Source organism: Fusarium falciforme, chromosome 4 (genome assembly GCF_026873545.1).
Source record: "Fusarium falciforme chromosome 4, complete sequence".
Lineage (NCBI taxonomy): Eukaryota > Fungi > Ascomycota > Sordariomycetes > Hypocreales > Nectriaceae > Fusarium > Fusarium falciforme.
In genome coordinates, this window is record NC_070547.1 from 3,065,762 (window position 1) to 3,081,499 (window position 15,738).

Genomic DNA, 15,738 nt, shown 5'->3' on the forward strand with positions numbered 1-15,738 from the left:
GGCGCGCAAGACTCTGCTCGGTGTCTCTGTGGGGTGCAAAGTCAAAGTAATTAGGAGCTGCCCGTTTGGGAGAGATGTGATGCTGAGCCTCGGTTCGGATGTTCGAGGTTGACAGGGTCAAGCGGAGCTGAGTAATGGATTGATCGAATTCACCTTTCTCATCATCCTCAGTCTGGGGGTGGAGATGTTATAGCTTGAGGCTGCGGAGTTTCGGCTCTTGTACGCCATGGCAGACGAGAAAGCTCGTTACTAGAATAGGTGAGCTGTTCGCCCTGCGCTGTCATGGGTTGGGCACAGTTCATGACCTCGTCCTGCTCATCTTTTGCTGCCCGTGGGTTCCCCTCGAGAGAGGGTGACGGCAAGGTAGACAATCAGCTGGATCCCGGCAACTGCGTGCGCGCATTGGGTGGGCGGGACCACCCTGGCATTCGCATCTCACAGAGCCCCCTGGAAATCCAATTCTTCCATCATTCCCTCGTGTTGTGCCGTGGGGCTGGCTGGAGGCTGGGAAGCGCCTATGACGATCCAAAGCCACTCCGGAGCCTCCAAGCACTTTGCCACTTTCGGCATTGCTTCTGGAAACCGGAAGGTTTGGAGTGTCAGCGATTCGCTGCTCGGGGGGTGGTTGCCAAAAAGCCGGGGAATTTGGACAAGCGTGGGGTATGGACGAGAAGATACTGTACGCCCAAGGTTCTCGTGCCGAGCTTGTTCTGTGTGACGTGACGGAGAAGCACAAACTGCTGGGTATGTAGGTGCCAGGTCAGCCAGTTACGGCCTCCATTCTTGCCGGTGACTCTCGTGACTCTGTTGGCAGCCATCCTATCCCCAAAGCGTAGCTACCGCGTACCTCCTGCTGCTTCTGTTCCTCACAACCTCACTTAGAGGCGGGGAGAGTTTTGAGCCGGTGCGGTGCGGGGCAGCAAGCCTACAGCGGATGCGGACGGGGTTTGGAATGGGCATGGGAATGGAAGGGCGAGACAGAGGGTTGAAGAATGAAGGCGGATGAGGCTGGCTTTTCTGCTCCATCAAGAGACGCAGCTTGGACATTAACATTAGGAAGCAGCCTAGCCATTCACAAAAGCCAGAATCTATATGTTGCTCTGGCTGGCCCATCGATAATAGCCTGGGCAAGAATGACGACGTTGATGATGAATCTGGCGGTTGTGGGATGTGGATGGTTCAAGGTTGTAATTCGAAGCCAGTCGTTGGCTGGGTTAGATTGTCTGCGGGCTGCACGGAAGGGCCTCCCCGGTGCAACCTCCTGCCTATCTACGGATTAGATACGTATTTGCACTGCACAGCTTGCAGCTGGGACAGAGCTCGGGCATCCTCCAGGAGCGTCAACTCCACCGCTAGAGCGGGCAAGTTGAGTTGACTTGCATGCTTGATGCTTGGAGCGGTCTGCCAGCGCATTGTACCTTGTATCGTGTCAAAATTGACCATCTTACAAACTGGCTCGGATACCAGCAACTTGAAGCAACCACGCCGCAGGAACAATAGAGTGGTGGCCACAGTGCGCGTCTAGCGCGTGATTATACAGTGTGGGGACCATGCGGTTGCCCTCTCTCGAAGCCTTCTGCAGCTTCATGAACCGAACCCAAACCTTCGATTGGACAGTGTCCACAATGCACCGAGTACAGCAAGCTGCACGCCAGGACCCAACTGGTTGGTCGAGGCGATGGGTCGAGGAGTCGTCTCTGACGGCATCACCACCACGGATCTGCCCGCTGAGCGTGGCCAGCCATTACTGTCAGTTCTGCACCCTATCGCCAACTGCTCCAGAGTGGCCCGGCGCTGATGCGTTGCCTCTTGGAGTACACTGTACAGCCGGACTGTGCTTCCTTCGAGAACGATTCTTGGTTCCCCTTTGCGTTGCAGCCCTCATGCGCCCCCGCCGGTCCCTTGTTCGATAATTGTGGGAACTGTGGCCAATTCCAGATTCTCGAAGACGGCCAGAAGAATCCAAGCCAAGCCAAGCAGCCCGCTTGGACCCCCTTTGTCCCCTCAGCGGGCTGGCACGCGTCATCTGATAGGCTCGACCAGCCCATCCCCGGTCCTGGCCATGGCGAGTGGAGCACGCCGTGGGTTTTAGCTTGGCTGCCTTGCTGCCTCGTGTCTCGTTGAACCAAGCACGTTCCCCCTTCTGTAACGACGATCCTCGACCACGCCCAAGAATGCCCTCCCTGGAACCTCGCGATAGGGGATCCCAAGGAACCCTTCCCATTGACTGCAGCCCTCCAACTCCACTGTTCTCTACTTTGACCTGTCTTTTTGGGTGCGGGTCACCCCCCTGTATGCCATGTCAGCCCTCCCAAGGTCGACACAGGGATACCTTCGCCTGCACGAGCAAGCAGACGCAGACGCAGACGCGCCTTGAAGCTCCCGTCCTGTCTCTGCCCTCAACTGAACCAGGCGCCGCGCCAACCACTGTGACCTTCTCCTCATCGTTCGGAGCTACTCCTCTCGTCAAGCCATCCAGCTTCCTCCCCCGCGCGCAACCGGCACCTATCTCACAGGAACACGCGGCGCATCCACAAGCCTCGTTCAAGCCTCGTCGCGCACCCCTCCATCGATGAACTGCTCATCACCTTCCTCCACTGTGTTCTGTGTGCGCTACCAGTTGAATCACTCACCTCCAGCTCTCTGCTAAGCCCGGGGTCGCTTCTCTGTTTTCTTGCCCTGGTGATCGCTTCAATTCTGTCATCAAACAACCTGGGGATATCGTATCCCCTTGCTCTTGAAAAACGACACATCATTGCTTCTACCGAGAAACACATCACCACCAGGCAGTAACTAGTCGCTCCTCTCTCGGTTGCCTGAGCTGAGCTGAGCTGAGCAAGCCTTTCTTTGTCCCTGCCTGAGCGTGATGGCGTCCATCCTCATCATCATCATCTTGTAACTGCCATCCATCTTTGCGCCTGGGCTTCCTCTCTGACCTCTTTTTTCTGCATCAATTTCCCCTTCCCTTGTTCCCACGTTGCTTTTTTACCTTTCTTTCTTTTTCTCCTTCACAAGGCTGCGCCATCCATTGTTCTTGGGCACCTCTGCCCCGTAAAAACCCCTCTCAAGTCCCCTAAAGGCTGGGTCCCAGTCTCTGCTCGGGGAGTAAAAGTCACTTTTTTGACTCCTGCCCCCCCGGCTGGCTCTGAGACCTTTCCTTCTCCCTCACCCTCACCCTCCTCTCTCACTCTCGCGCGTTCCCTCCCTCCCTCCCTCTCTCCTCTCCTCCTCCTCCCCTCTCTCCAAAAAATCTTGTCTTAATCCGTTCCTTGGCCAATTCGACTCGTCGAGTCGACCCTCGATCCGGTCGCATCTGACTCGCTGTCGATTCTCTTTCTCCACGCCCTCATCCACGCCCTCTCACGGCAGATACTCTAGGCCACTACTGTCAGAGTACTTGACTACCAGCGGCAGGCTTTGCCTCCCGTCTTCGCCTTTTCCCGGCCTCGTCTCGTCCGTCTTGCCTTCGAGTCTTCGTTGCCGCCCGCTGCAAGCCAAGCCAGGCGCTTCCTGTCGCATCCCGCATCTCAACTCAACCCTCTCTCTCTCTCTTCGCGCACGCGCCGAATCATTCATTCTCTTTCCCATCTTCTCCTTCTCTGGACCCTTCTTTCTCTCGGCTTCCTTTTTTTCCCCGTTCCAACCAGTTTTACCTCTGCTCCCACTGGTATTGTCGTCACGTCGCACCATCCATCCACAATCGCGACCACGCCCTGCTCCTCCGCTTGCAGCCACGCTCGCAGATCGTCTCTCTCCTCCCCCGGACCCGGTTACTTCGACCATCGGTGCCCTTGTCCTGCTTGGGCTCTTCCCTCATCCTTCCCTAGCCCTTCTCCAACCAGGATCCGACACCTTCTGCTCGCCGCTAAGCAAGCACGTCGCCTGCTGCAGTGGTACCTCGAGGTAAGGCCCTGACACCATTGTCCCAGCGCACGCGTGCTCCATCCATTCTACCACCACGATCCCAACCAAGCACCCTCACCCTCACTCACATCATCTTGCCCTTCTCCTTCTAGTAGCTTTCCTCATTCTGTCTTCCATCCCCTGGCCCTTGTTGGTCCATTCCATCTTAACCCATTCGTCTCCATCCCCGTGTGTCGACCATTTCTTCACTCACCTTTTCGCCTCTCTACCTACCGCGCCATCATTTCCAGCAGATCTCGCCCTGTCTCTTTCTTCTCACATCGCTCTCTGCCGAACCCACAACGTCGCCGCGACTTTCCTTTTTTCAACTCGCACCCAGCTAATATTTTTTTCCTTTTTCGCCATCCAGTCTCGATTTTCATCCCAGTTTGTTCGAGACCCTGTTGTCTGCCGACAGCTCCCGCCACTGCGACGCCAACCAAGGAACTCGTCCGACCCTTCCACACGAAAGCCGTCTCGCTGTACAACCAAACCGAGTACTCTAGGACGTCTTCGATTCATCGACGCTGCACACAGGCGCGTTTTGGTAATCGGTTCCTTTCCTCGTTCCTCTGCGACGGTTTCATCTATCCATCTCGTCGCATGTCTCGCGGCTCCTGAGTCGCATTGACCCAATCGCCTCGCGATCGCAACGCCCCTGAACCACGATCCTCGATAACCCTTTGGCGTTCCTGTTCGCAATCGACGTTAAACCACGGCTCGAATTCGTATATCACAGGACATTTAGTCCTTGGTGTTTCGTGAGGGTATTCATCTTCGCCCACTAAAACATCTTGGTCCAATTTCTCAGCTGCCCGAAGGGCTACGGTGCTCCAGTCGCGAGACTGGTAGCTCTCCATGAGCAACATGGACCGCGCCGCTTGTCACGTTATCTATGTCAATCGCAATGTCTGCGAGGAGGGTTTGGTTCGCGCCATTGCTGACCACGGTGCATCCGACTGGGCTACAGATGAAGCTCGTCAAATCGTGCAGCCTCTTCTAAAGGCATTTGGCGATGGTGAGTTTGCCAAATAATGCCTGCTTATGGTATGCTTACCTTGCTAACCTGCCGTCCAGTCAATGTCTGCGCCTCTGGGGGCGCTTGTTTGTCAAAGCTGTTCGAATTACAGGAAGTATCTATGCTCGATCTGAAGCCGACACTCGTACTTCTCGACACTCCACACGATGAACCAGTTCACGAATCCCGGAGAAGGCCAGTATCGCCCTCGCCTTCTTGCACTTCTTCCACGGAAGATGTCGATATTCACACCCCGGACGAAGATCTCTATGGTCTTGGTTTGCTACAAAAGATCATCACCGAAGCCCATTTGCGTGGCATGTCCAAGCTTATTGTCCCGATACCAGTTATCAGCAATCCACAGATCGAGCACCCATCTACGAATGGACAGATGACTGATGGCGCCGTGGAGCCCGTTGTTTCGCCTTTGGGGTCACTGGATACAAACCGTCAACTCATCAGGAGATGCCTAGATCTTGGCGCTGTCGACGTCATCGTCAGCCCTCTTAGCGTCAAGTGCATAACGAGCCTGGAGATCTGCGCTTATCGGGCCCATAGAGATGCTGCAAAGGAACAACAGACCCTGCTGGAAATTAGGCAAGGTCGGAAACGATCCTGGGTTGGTGTGAACGAGGAGAAGCCGTTTGCCTACCTTCGGGAAGCCATGGTTTCGGGGCTGATGAACGGGATTTGCCGTTTGTCTACCAACGATGACCAGATCAATAATGCACACGTAGCCGTGTCTTCTGAGCGACAGGCTGCCATTGCTACTGCAGTCGGTAGTTGGCGTTTCTGTGCCCACTCACTCTCCGACGATGAGTTGCTGGTGGCAGCCATGGACATGTTCAGGCACGCCTTGTCTATGCCTGAACTTGAGCGATGGCGGTTACATGCAGGTACGTCTTACTATTTTAATATTGAACACGGCCGGCCACATGCTAACCTCGACTCTAGACCAACTGATCAGCTTTCTCGTTGCTTGCCGTGCCGCGTACAATAGTTTTGTTCCGTATCACAACTTTCGCCATGTTGTGGACGTTTTGCAGGCAACCTTCCATTTCTTGGTTCGCATCAACGCTCTACCGCCATATCCTGCAGGTGCCGAGCCCAAGATTGCTCCGGCAAAATCCCCGATGGCTGCGTTGATCACGCCTTTTGAGGCCTTGACGCTTCTCATCACTGCCATCGGTCACGATGTCGGCCACCCTGGTGTCAACAACGGGTTCCTCGTAACCCTGAACGCCCCTCTAGCCCAGCTTTACAACGATCGTTCCGTCTTGGAATCGTTCCACTGCGCAGCTTATTCCCAGATCCTTCGCCGATATTGGCCCGCGGCCTTCGAAGACAGCAAGATGCGTGATCTCATGATTGCCTCAATCCTGGCAACAGATATGGGCCTGCACTTCGAATACATGAAGAAGCTAGGAAACGTACAGGAGCGTCTCCAAGTGGACAACAGCACGGATGGCTGGAACGGCCGGCAGCTGCAGGAGGCCAAGACCTTGGCGTGCTCACTTCTCATCAAATGTGCCGACATCAGCAATGTGGTATGTTGATCCTTAGACTTGTCAATCTAGGCTTGAAAACTAATTTGTCCTTTTAGGCGAGGAATCACGAGATAGCGTTAAAATGGACGTACATTCTCTCGGAGGAGTTCTCGCGGCAGGCATCAATGGAAGGTGAACTGGGCATTCCGTCGTCGCTCATGTCACCGCCGAAGCAGGACATGACATCATTGGCCAAGGGCCAGCTTGGATTCATGAATCTCTTTGCCGCCCCGCTGTTCCAAGGAGTTGCCGACATCATGCCTGCTATGGATTATACCGTGGAGGAGCTCGAGATGAATAAGAGCTTGTTCGAGCTGAAGCTGCAGCAGGAAAAGGAGAAGGAGCCATTGGATGACCCAGTTCGCAAGCGTCTTCTGAAGGAGGGCACGTTTTCGCCGAGGACTATGAGTTTTGCGGTACCACAAGAGGAGGAAAGGAGAGCTCCAGCGTCGCTAATGGAGGTAGCGGACCGAAAGTCGGACTCGACTCCAGTGGGTAATGGAGATCTGCCAAAGCCCCGGGCGGAGGGAGAAGATCTGTCGCCAGCCGACAGCCAGAGGACAATGGGTGCGTCGCCCGTGAGTGGCACGTTCGAGGAGTTTAAGGAAATCAATGGCTCGACGTCATCATTTGACGCAGTCAGGGAGTTGGCGAACAGCGATCCGTTTCAAACACGAAGCAGGGGCGACAGCTATCCTGATGGCAAATCAATGCCCTCGGCGAAGCAAAGATCGAGCGAGACAACTGAAGGAAGTGTGTCGGGGGCATGCTCGGGAGACTGGGCTTCCCAAGCGACCAGCGCAACAACGGGCAAGATGCCAATGTCGCCAAGCACGCGGGGCACAAGTATTGTCAGCGGGGACTCGACGGAACATCCAGTTGGCATTCCTACGATCAACGTTGATTCGGCGAGCTTGAAGGAGACATCGGGAGCGATTTACCACGACAACTCGGCGATGGATGACGAGACAAGATCCAACGCAAGCACAACAGGCGGAAGCATTGGCAAGGCCGAGGGCAAGTCATTGAAAAAGAAGACTAGCAGGTTCAGGATGAAGGACTTCCCATTCTTCAGGAGGCATAAGGGCACAAGCTCGCCATCGACGGCGGACACGACTGGGTGAAGAGGTATCACAGTACTCGTCAGCCAGGAGCGAAGATAAGATGTAACGAATCGCAAAAATGGGGTGTCTCGGAATCCGACTCGAGGCAGACAAGAAGCTGGAGAGGCCCGAGGCAGGGTTACATAGGCTGATGCTGTCGGAGACGTGTGTGGCTATTCCACAATGGCCTTTTCTTTTCCAAGGACGTGTCAGTCAAGGCGGCTGCCCTAATGATTGCAGTATATACTTGTACAATAACTATGGGTGGAGAGTCTCGGCGAGCGAGTGGTTCAGCCGGGTGCGCAGACGGCAGCTCGGGCCCAGAGCTCGCGAGGATGGAGAGGCTTTCATCTTGCTCACTCAGGAAGCATCTTTATGGGAGCGGGGAAACCGGGACCGGGACCGGAGACCGCTACAGGCGTTGGCGCAGGATCGGCAGGGTGACGAAAGGGAATGTATGAAAATCAGCCACGGCAGGATGGGTGTGGGACATGATAGTTTTTTGCTTGGGTTGGGTTTGGTTGGGTATATGATATATGGAAGGGGAGGACGGATGTAAGTCTGTGGTGTCGTTTAGGTGTTGTTGGGTGATGGGCAAGTTGCATGGCTGTGAGGCTATGTATGGTTCCGCAGGCAGATGCCCTCGCAAGAGATGTCAGATTCAATGATGACGGCCCTTTGAAGCAATTGATTTTGCTAATAGTGATTCTGAACAATGGTGCAAGTGACGGTGCATATTATGTGAGCCGGATCATGTGTAGATGCAACCAGAAGGGGATACATGTGCGAATCGTCATAAGGTACCAGTCAAGGATTGAGAGGTCGATTAGGAAAGGGCAATCATAATAGAGATGACCTTTATGGCGTCAATATCATGCATCCATTGACATAGCCGACATGCAGTGCCAGAGTCACCTTGAGCACACAGTACTTGTCAATGGTGAATAGGTTATCACTTGGACGTCAACCACATGAGACTTGCATACAATCCATGCCTCTTCCTCATGCACGACTCCTCATCTGCGAACGCTGCTGATGCGGCTCCTCTAGACTTTCTGATCACGCACGGGGCAATAATTCCCGAGATGATGAGATTGGTGAAAGCCCATTGGTCAGAATTTCCGAGCTCGCGCGCGCGCCCTCCATGTATTACCAGCAACGCCCATCGAATGGTCGGCCGATGGGGGGAGTCATGGATTCATGTAAGGTTGGATGGACGGGTAGCATTCTGGACCCAGGCTTTGTGGGTTCTGGATCTGTTCCAAGTGCGTGGGGGTTTGTTGTAGTTTGTATTTGTGGATGAGGGCAAGCAGGGTAGGTTGTTACGGTGAAGCCGTGACAATTTCTTCAGGCTCGCATGGAAAACCCGACTTTAGTAAGTTAGGTAGAAGGACAATAATCTACGCGGTAATACCAATGTGACTTGGAGCCGCATTCGGCAACAATTTAGGCGGCCTCGCTGGTCTATGTTCATCAAAAGAGATTCACATGGAACATTCATCGTGGTGTTCTCTGTAGTCAGTGCCTCGCTTGGGATGCCAACGCCTGACTCAATCAAACCCTATACCAGGTATTTTTAGAAGATCAGCCCAAAAGTGATGTTGTCTATTCTAAACCTTTGCGATTTTTAAGCAAAAGATATAGTAAGGATGTGCTACCTTTGGGTTATTAGCAAAGCTGTCTTCCTTGGGATAGATACATACATGCACTGTTGGTCATGAGAGTGCGGCCCTAGGAGTCTACAATGAATCCATCCCAACCTTTCACCTAGAGAAACGAAGCATAGAGACACGCGGCAATGTCAATAGTAAGAGACGAATAGTTTCAAAAGCTCAAATTATCATTATGTTCATATCGTGCTTTTCCTTTTCTAATCCAAAAACGCCCAGTGTCCGTCTCCCTTCCCATTTTTAACTCAACCAATGCGTGCGTAAATCCAAGTCGCTATTTCTAATGCAGTCTATTATGCAATGCCGAAATGCTGTCAAGTAATATCGCCGTCATGCAGCCGCTTCTCGAAATTCAAGTTGTGCACTGTGGACCTAGTCCTGGATGGCAAAGGCTGCCCTGGCCGTCTTGCTGCTCCTCGCCAGGCGATCACCGTACCTGATGAAGACGAATGGAATGACTCCCATGGCGAGGGCGATAAAGGCCAGCACCGAGGGCGCCCAGTGGAGGCCCAGGTCGCCGTACATGCTGTCGGCGGCAAGCGGGAGTAGGATGGCGCCGATGGAGCGTGTCATACTGGCTGCGGCCAGGGCAGATGCCGAGTATTGAAGAAAGACGTCCGTGAGATAGTTGATCATTCCCATGAACAGCAGCTGGAAGCCCAGGCCGAAAAAGAGGCCACCCAAAGATGGGATAATGGGGTTCACGCTGGGCCAGACGGTCCAACCGAGCCAAAAAAGGGAGATGACCATGCTGCAAGCCGACCAGTTAACATCTCAGACCACACACTATCGACCAACTCAGGGTTGAAGAGAGGGTGAACATACCAGGGAGAAGCAATGCAGGCAAGGGGCAGGCGGCGATAGATGTGGTTCTTGGTCCATTCCGCGCCGGCTTTGGTTTGACTATCATGATACAAAGTAAAGATGTAGAAAACCACCAGAGAGAGGATCGACCCAACGGCCACTGCAGGAGGCAGGTTAGCGAACTGTTTTGACGTGTTGCGTAGTAGAGCACGGCGACAGGTCGACTTACAAGGTATGAATGCAAGTCCAGCCATTCCTGGAGATAGTTCGTAGAAACCTGCTCAGTGGATCAACGTTAGGGATGTTCGGAGACGACATGGGCTAAATTTATGCGTGCTTACCTTGAAAGACTCGGGGATACGCCTGGAACATGAGGTAGAAGACGGCGTACACGAGTGTGAGGTATGCCGAAGTGGAGGCAAGGATGGGTTCCGTGAACAGAAGCTTCATGGGTCGTAGGAAGATCTTTCGGACGTCGAAAGGCTTCAGCTCGGGAACCTGCCCCTCGCCAGACTTGCGGTTCTTCTTGAGTTGCTTGCGCGCCGCCTTGTTCTGAAGGACTGGAGCGTATGTCTCAGGGAGTGTGAGGACGAGAGGCAGTCCAGAAGCCGCCATCATGCCGGCGATCCAGAATGGCCAGCGCCACGAGATTGGGGAGGAGAAGCCCGAGACGATGGGACCAACCAAGGGACCCAAGGTGGTGATGCCCATGTAGAGGGCCATAGCGTTACCTCGCACCGAAGGGTTGTCCAGAATGTCAGAGTACAGTCCGCCGATAACAGTCGTGGGAGCTGCCGCGTTGACTCCGCAAAGAAGACGGAAGATAAGGAGAGCCGCGTAGTTGGGAGCCCCAGATGATGCCAGCATAAAGACAAGATATCCCAGATAGGTACCGATCAAGACAGGTCGACGACCGATGTACTCGCTGAGGGGGCCAAAGAGCAGCGGACCGAGGACATATCCAACCATGTACAGAGAGTTGAGGAGGATGAGATGAATGGGGTTGGTGACATTGAACTGCTCGGCGATGGCATCGAGAGCACCTGAAGGCATCGACGATCCAAAGTTGCCATTGAAGGTGCATGTGAAACCGGCGACGATGATGTGCAGTTTTCTCATCTATAGCATGTCAGTATTACCTAGTCTATGCTTGTTGTAATAGTTGACTGACCGGCGATAACTTGGTGGCATCCCAAGACTCGCTGTCGGACCAGCTCGACTCGTCCGAAGAGTCTCCTCTCTCTTCGACGTCGACAACAGTGTGGTTTTGGGTGGCATTATCGCCAAAGCACCGAGTCTCGTCAGAACCCATGACTTTGAAACAATTGGCCGAGCAAAAGGTCAAATTGTCTGTTGATGTCTGTGACAACTCGAGTCAACCGCCTTGTGCCTGGGCAGGGTGTTGGCTCTTATATCCGTCTTCTCCCAAGCCATCTCCATTGCTGTGTTCCCACTGTGGGTAATTCACACAAAAATTTCTTGTTCCTTTTCCTTCTCCGACTTGTCACTGTTGGCTTGACTCAACTAATCGTGTACCGTAGTAGACCGGTCGCGAACTCTGGGTCTTCTGTCGTGTATAAGTCAGAGCCTTTCTCGCGCCGTCATTGGACAGTTTGGCCGAAGGCGTCAAGCCAGCTTCGCTTCCGCTTCTGCGTCTCGGTTTTTATTTGACCCACACACTCCCGAACCTGAGCTGTCGGTTTTGATCCGTCATTGATACATCCACTTAGCTTGGCCCATGTGATGCCTGTTGAACGATTCGATTCGGCCGAGCCTTTTTCATCCCCAAATTCCTGTCGGGAGTTTTTGCGGCTTAGAAATCTCGACAGGAGGAAGGGCGCTGTCTTGTAAAAAATGTCACCAGAAAGGCCCGCCGAGCATCGGCATCCGGAGCCGGCCTCCAACGACTCCCGCCAGCCTCGAACAGGACCTACTCGACGAAGAACCAGTATGAAACCCCCTCATTGTATTGTATTTTTGCTGTTGCCGAGATAGTTCATCTCTCCTCTTTTCTTGGTGTTTTGTTGTTTCTTCTTGCCGTCAATACGTCAGGTTCTTTGCCCATGAGACTGACTCTCCATGTTGCTTTATTCCAGACGGGAGAGCCTGTATTGTCTGCCATCAGCGAAAGGTTCGGTGCGATATCCTGGAAAAGGGCATACCTTGCTCGAACTGCCAGTCCCAGGACAGGTCAAATTGCCGGCTGTATGAGAAGAAGAAGACAAGGTCCACGCTGGCACGTATAAACCGTCCAACCAATATCCCCCTTCAGCCTCGTCACCGTGGCCAGCAGCCCGTAACAGCACCTGCAACACCCACTCCAACACCTCAGTGGCCCGGCATCTCGACGGATGGTTCAATAGATCCTATCCCTCGACCGAGTTCATCGTCAGCCGACAACAGGGCCCGATATCATCACAACGACTCCCCTTCAACCATCCACGGCTCCGCCGCCGGAAACTGCGAGGATGAGCAGGCCACACGTAACCTAGCAGAGTTCATTGACCAAGATGAAGTCAGAGTGGGCGAGATCACTCGAGCCGCTCGCCTCTACTACATCGGTACTGAGTTCTCCAACCTCAACTACCTAGTTCGCCAACGAGCTCGACAGCCAGACCAGAATGTCGTGCACTTTGGAAGCCACCCTCTTGCTCGAAAGATACCTTCAGTGCCGCAGGAAGCACTCCAGTTGCCTCCTAAGGCATTGGCCGATGAGCTTGTCAGGGCGTACTTTACACACGTTAATAGAGGGTTCCCCGTTGTCGACGAGGAAGAGTTCATGGCAAGATATAATGGGACAGACGCCTACAGACAGATCTCTCTGCCCTTGTTTCATGCCGTCTGTCTTGTTGGTGCACATGTCCTGTCTTCCCGTCGCGAGGACGTCAAGGCCATAAAGTTCGACTTTTTCCGGAGAGCAAAGCTGCTGTTCGACTGTCGCTTTGAGCAACATCGCGAGTCATATCTCCAGGTTGCCCTTCTCCTAACATGGCAGTGTGACAACCTCGAAGACATCGTCTCCAATTCGTGGCATTGGGTAGGTGTCGCTGCCCGAACGGCCATGGGTATGGGCATGCACCGAGATGCAGCGCCGTCCAGCCTCAACGCCCTGGACAAGTCCCAGTGGGTTCGGCTCTGGTGGTCTGTCTTCCAGTTTGATGTCATGGTCTCAGCTTCTTATGGCCGGCCACAGGCAATGTGAGTGTGTCCCAGCTCCTCAGAGCCGTAATGCATGCCCTCTAACAAAGTTAGAAACCTCGACGAGTCCGATGCGCCCATGTTGCATGAAAAGTACTTTGATGGTATCCCACACGCAAATACCGCGTTCGCAATTCATCACACCCAGTTGTGTATAATCTTCTCCAAGGCCATGAAGGGGCGAGTGGCAATCAGAGCCTCGCCAGCCGATCGAGCTCAAGTGACGAAGCAGGCCGATGAGGAGTTGGCTCAGTTCATAACCCAGCTGCCAGAGAGTCTTCGATTATCGCTTCCAGAGCCAGATATCTGGCAGGCAACCCTTCACCTCTCTTATAATAACTTTCTGATCCTGCTGCATCGGCCACCGCCTCGTCAAGATCCAAAGCACTTCTCGCCAGACACAGCCACCGATATGAGCATCTGCGGGGACGCCGTTGCAGCCATCAACTCGATTTTTGAGTCGCTCCGCTCAAGAGACCTCTTGTGTGATTTGTGGCTCCCAGCAGTTCATGTGCTCTTCACAGCCTTGCTGCATGTGGCCAGTGAACTCAACTCAACCAATCCTCTCGTAGCTGCAAAGTCGTTGCGCATGTTTGATTGCCTCCTCGTCACTCTACGAGAGTTATCGCGCCACTGGCTGTATGCCGAGAGTCTGTTGCGTTTGTTTGAGGAACGAACCATGTGGAACAGGCCAAGGGCCAATCTTGACGGTTCTGTGGAGGCTTCTGTCGCAAGAGGGCCACAGCGCTCAAACGCAGGTCCTCAAAACGACGGCCTAGAGCGCTTCTCCCTACGTCCTGATCCTCTCGCCACTTCCAGTGGCATCCCTCAGAGCCTGGCTGGAGGCATTGCAGCCACAGGATTCCAAACATCCTCTAGGGCATCCGGTCTTGGTCATCGTGAACAACTTCCGGGCCAAGGCTTGCCCCATGGACAGGCTGGTCCTCCATATGCTTTTAACTATGACTTTAGAGGCGCAATGGCAGGACAAGGCGCAGGAAATACTTCGAGGGATATTGCGCAAGGGGGTATCCCGTACAGTGATGGTTTCATCGACAATGGGATCGATATGGCTGAGAGTGGCCAAGGTTTGGATCTTCTACCCGTGCCTTCAGCACTGGAGTTTCTTCTTGCTGGTATGGACGGTGAGTATGACTTTTGATCCAATGTTCAGGTGTAAGGAGGCTGGCTACAACTTGTTGTTTTGCGAATACCACTAGGGTTGGATGAATTGGGCGTACATCGAGATTAATCGATTATGACGAGTTGAATCAAATTGAACCAATCCTCCTTCAAGCCGAGCGCTTTGCTTTGACCTTCCACTGATAACTCCTCGCCAAGGAGTATAGATTTTGCAAGATGGGAGTCTGGACTTGACGAGCTTTAGCAGCCCTGAGAGGCTCACCAATGAGGTTTTCAAACTCGATGTATTGCCCCTGAGAGGTGTAAGCATCTGCTTGTCTGTAACCGCCGGGTGGGAGGGAGACGGGGGTATGGGTACAGACCTTTCGCACATCGACAAGCATACTTGGTGGAACATGAGCTTCGATGGGTTCCGTCGTGATCATTGCTTCTATAGAATCGTCCGGAATCTCTTGTCCGTAGGCGGCCGCCGCAGCCTGGATCTCTTTCATCGCAGGCCGGACGACATCGTCGACGAGTCCAGGGCAAAGTTGCATGTCGCCCGTATCAAGATCCGTCAAGGCACCAACCGGGTTATAGACAGCGTTGTAGAGAAGCTTTCGCCAACGCGAAAACGCAACATCGGAGTCGAAGTGACAGGTACAACGTCCTCCAGCGCTATACCGAGCCACGAAATCCCTCGCTCGATCAGCAGCGTCGCCCTCGTCGCGAAACGGGCCAACGCGCAACTCGTCATGAAGTGTGTGTTCGATTGTCCCAGTGGCCGGCTCCGAGGAGCCACAGATGCTGATGCCCGAGAGGATGACGTTCTCGGGGAAGGCTTCGAACAGGGGTACCTCGATATTGAGTCCATTCTGAAGCAGCAAGATAGTAGAATGACCTGGAGTGACAGCAGGGCGGATAAGGTCAGCAATGGGCGGGCCAATGTCCGGCATGTTTTTGGTGGCACAAATGATGTAGTCAAAAGGAGTGACACCGGCTTGAGAGACGTCAGGCACGGAGTTCAGGACTGTTGATTGGAGTCAGTAACAGCATAGAAGTAGTAGGGGGTCATCCACCATACTCTCGGTTGGTCGGAACCCACGAACTTGTCCGTGGTCGACAGAGTTTATAGTGAAGCCAGACTCCTTGACGATTTGGTAGCTGGAGCGCAAGACGGCAGTGACGGCAGCTCGTTCACCATATTCCAGGTTCAGGGCGGCAATGCAGCCAATACCGCCGCAGCCCACAAGCAGGATTCTAGCCTTGTCCATCGTATGTGACTTTGTCGATTTCAAGTTCAGAGGAATTCGGACGTCGAGTTGACGAGCTTATATTCTGGGGAAACGCCTTATAGACGCTCGTTCATGTAG

At 53.7% G+C, this 15,738-nt stretch overlaps 3 protein-coding genes and 1 pseudogene across 4 annotated transcripts, besides 1 other annotated feature; 2 read left to right on the top strand and 2 right to left on the bottom strand.

The window, feature by feature from the left end:
- Positions 1 to 4,761: 4,761 nt before the first annotated feature.
- NCS54_00568000 (Phosphodiesterase) lies at positions 4,762 to 7,592 on the top strand (the record flags this gene model as incomplete). The annotated part of the gene is made up of 4 exons (XM_053151173.1): positions 4,762 to 4,921; positions 4,981 to 5,817; positions 5,876 to 6,468; positions 6,525 to 7,592. 4 exons carry the CDS (start codon positions 4,762 to 4,764, stop codon positions 7,590 to 7,592), a joined length of 2,658 nt encoding a protein of 885 aa, XP_053007148.1.
- A 2,021-nt stretch (positions 7,593 to 9,613) lies between these two features.
- NCS54_00568100 (MFS domain-containing protein) lies at positions 9,614 to 11,357 on the bottom strand (the record flags this gene model as incomplete). The annotated part of the gene is made up of 5 exons (XM_053151174.1): positions 9,614 to 9,992; positions 10,067 to 10,205; positions 10,275 to 10,322; positions 10,387 to 11,164; positions 11,217 to 11,357. The coding sequence occupies 5 exons, from the start codon at positions 11,355 to 11,357 to the stop codon at positions 9,614 to 9,616; spliced, it is 1,485 nt and encodes a 494-aa protein (XP_053007149.1).
- A 741-nt stretch (positions 11,358 to 12,098) lies between these two features.
- Positions 12,099 to 14,405, top strand: NCS54_00568200 (annotated as a pseudogene). Its single transcript has 2 exons — positions 12,099 to 13,243; positions 13,298 to 14,405.
- Positions 12,099 to 14,405: a sequence feature.
- Positions 14,406 to 14,535: 130 nt separating this feature from the next.
- Positions 14,536 to 15,669, bottom strand: NCS54_00568300 (2-dehydropantoate 2-reductase; the record flags this gene model as incomplete). The annotated part of the gene is made up of 2 exons (XM_053151175.1): positions 15,450 to 15,669; positions 14,536 to 15,395 (listed from the first exon to the last, which is right to left on the bottom strand). Exons 1-2 carry the CDS (start codon positions 15,637 to 15,639, stop codon positions 14,536 to 14,538), a joined length of 1,050 nt encoding a protein of 349 aa, XP_053007150.1. The 5' UTR covers positions 15,640 to 15,669.
- Between the last annotated feature and the right edge of the window lie 69 nt (positions 15,670 to 15,738).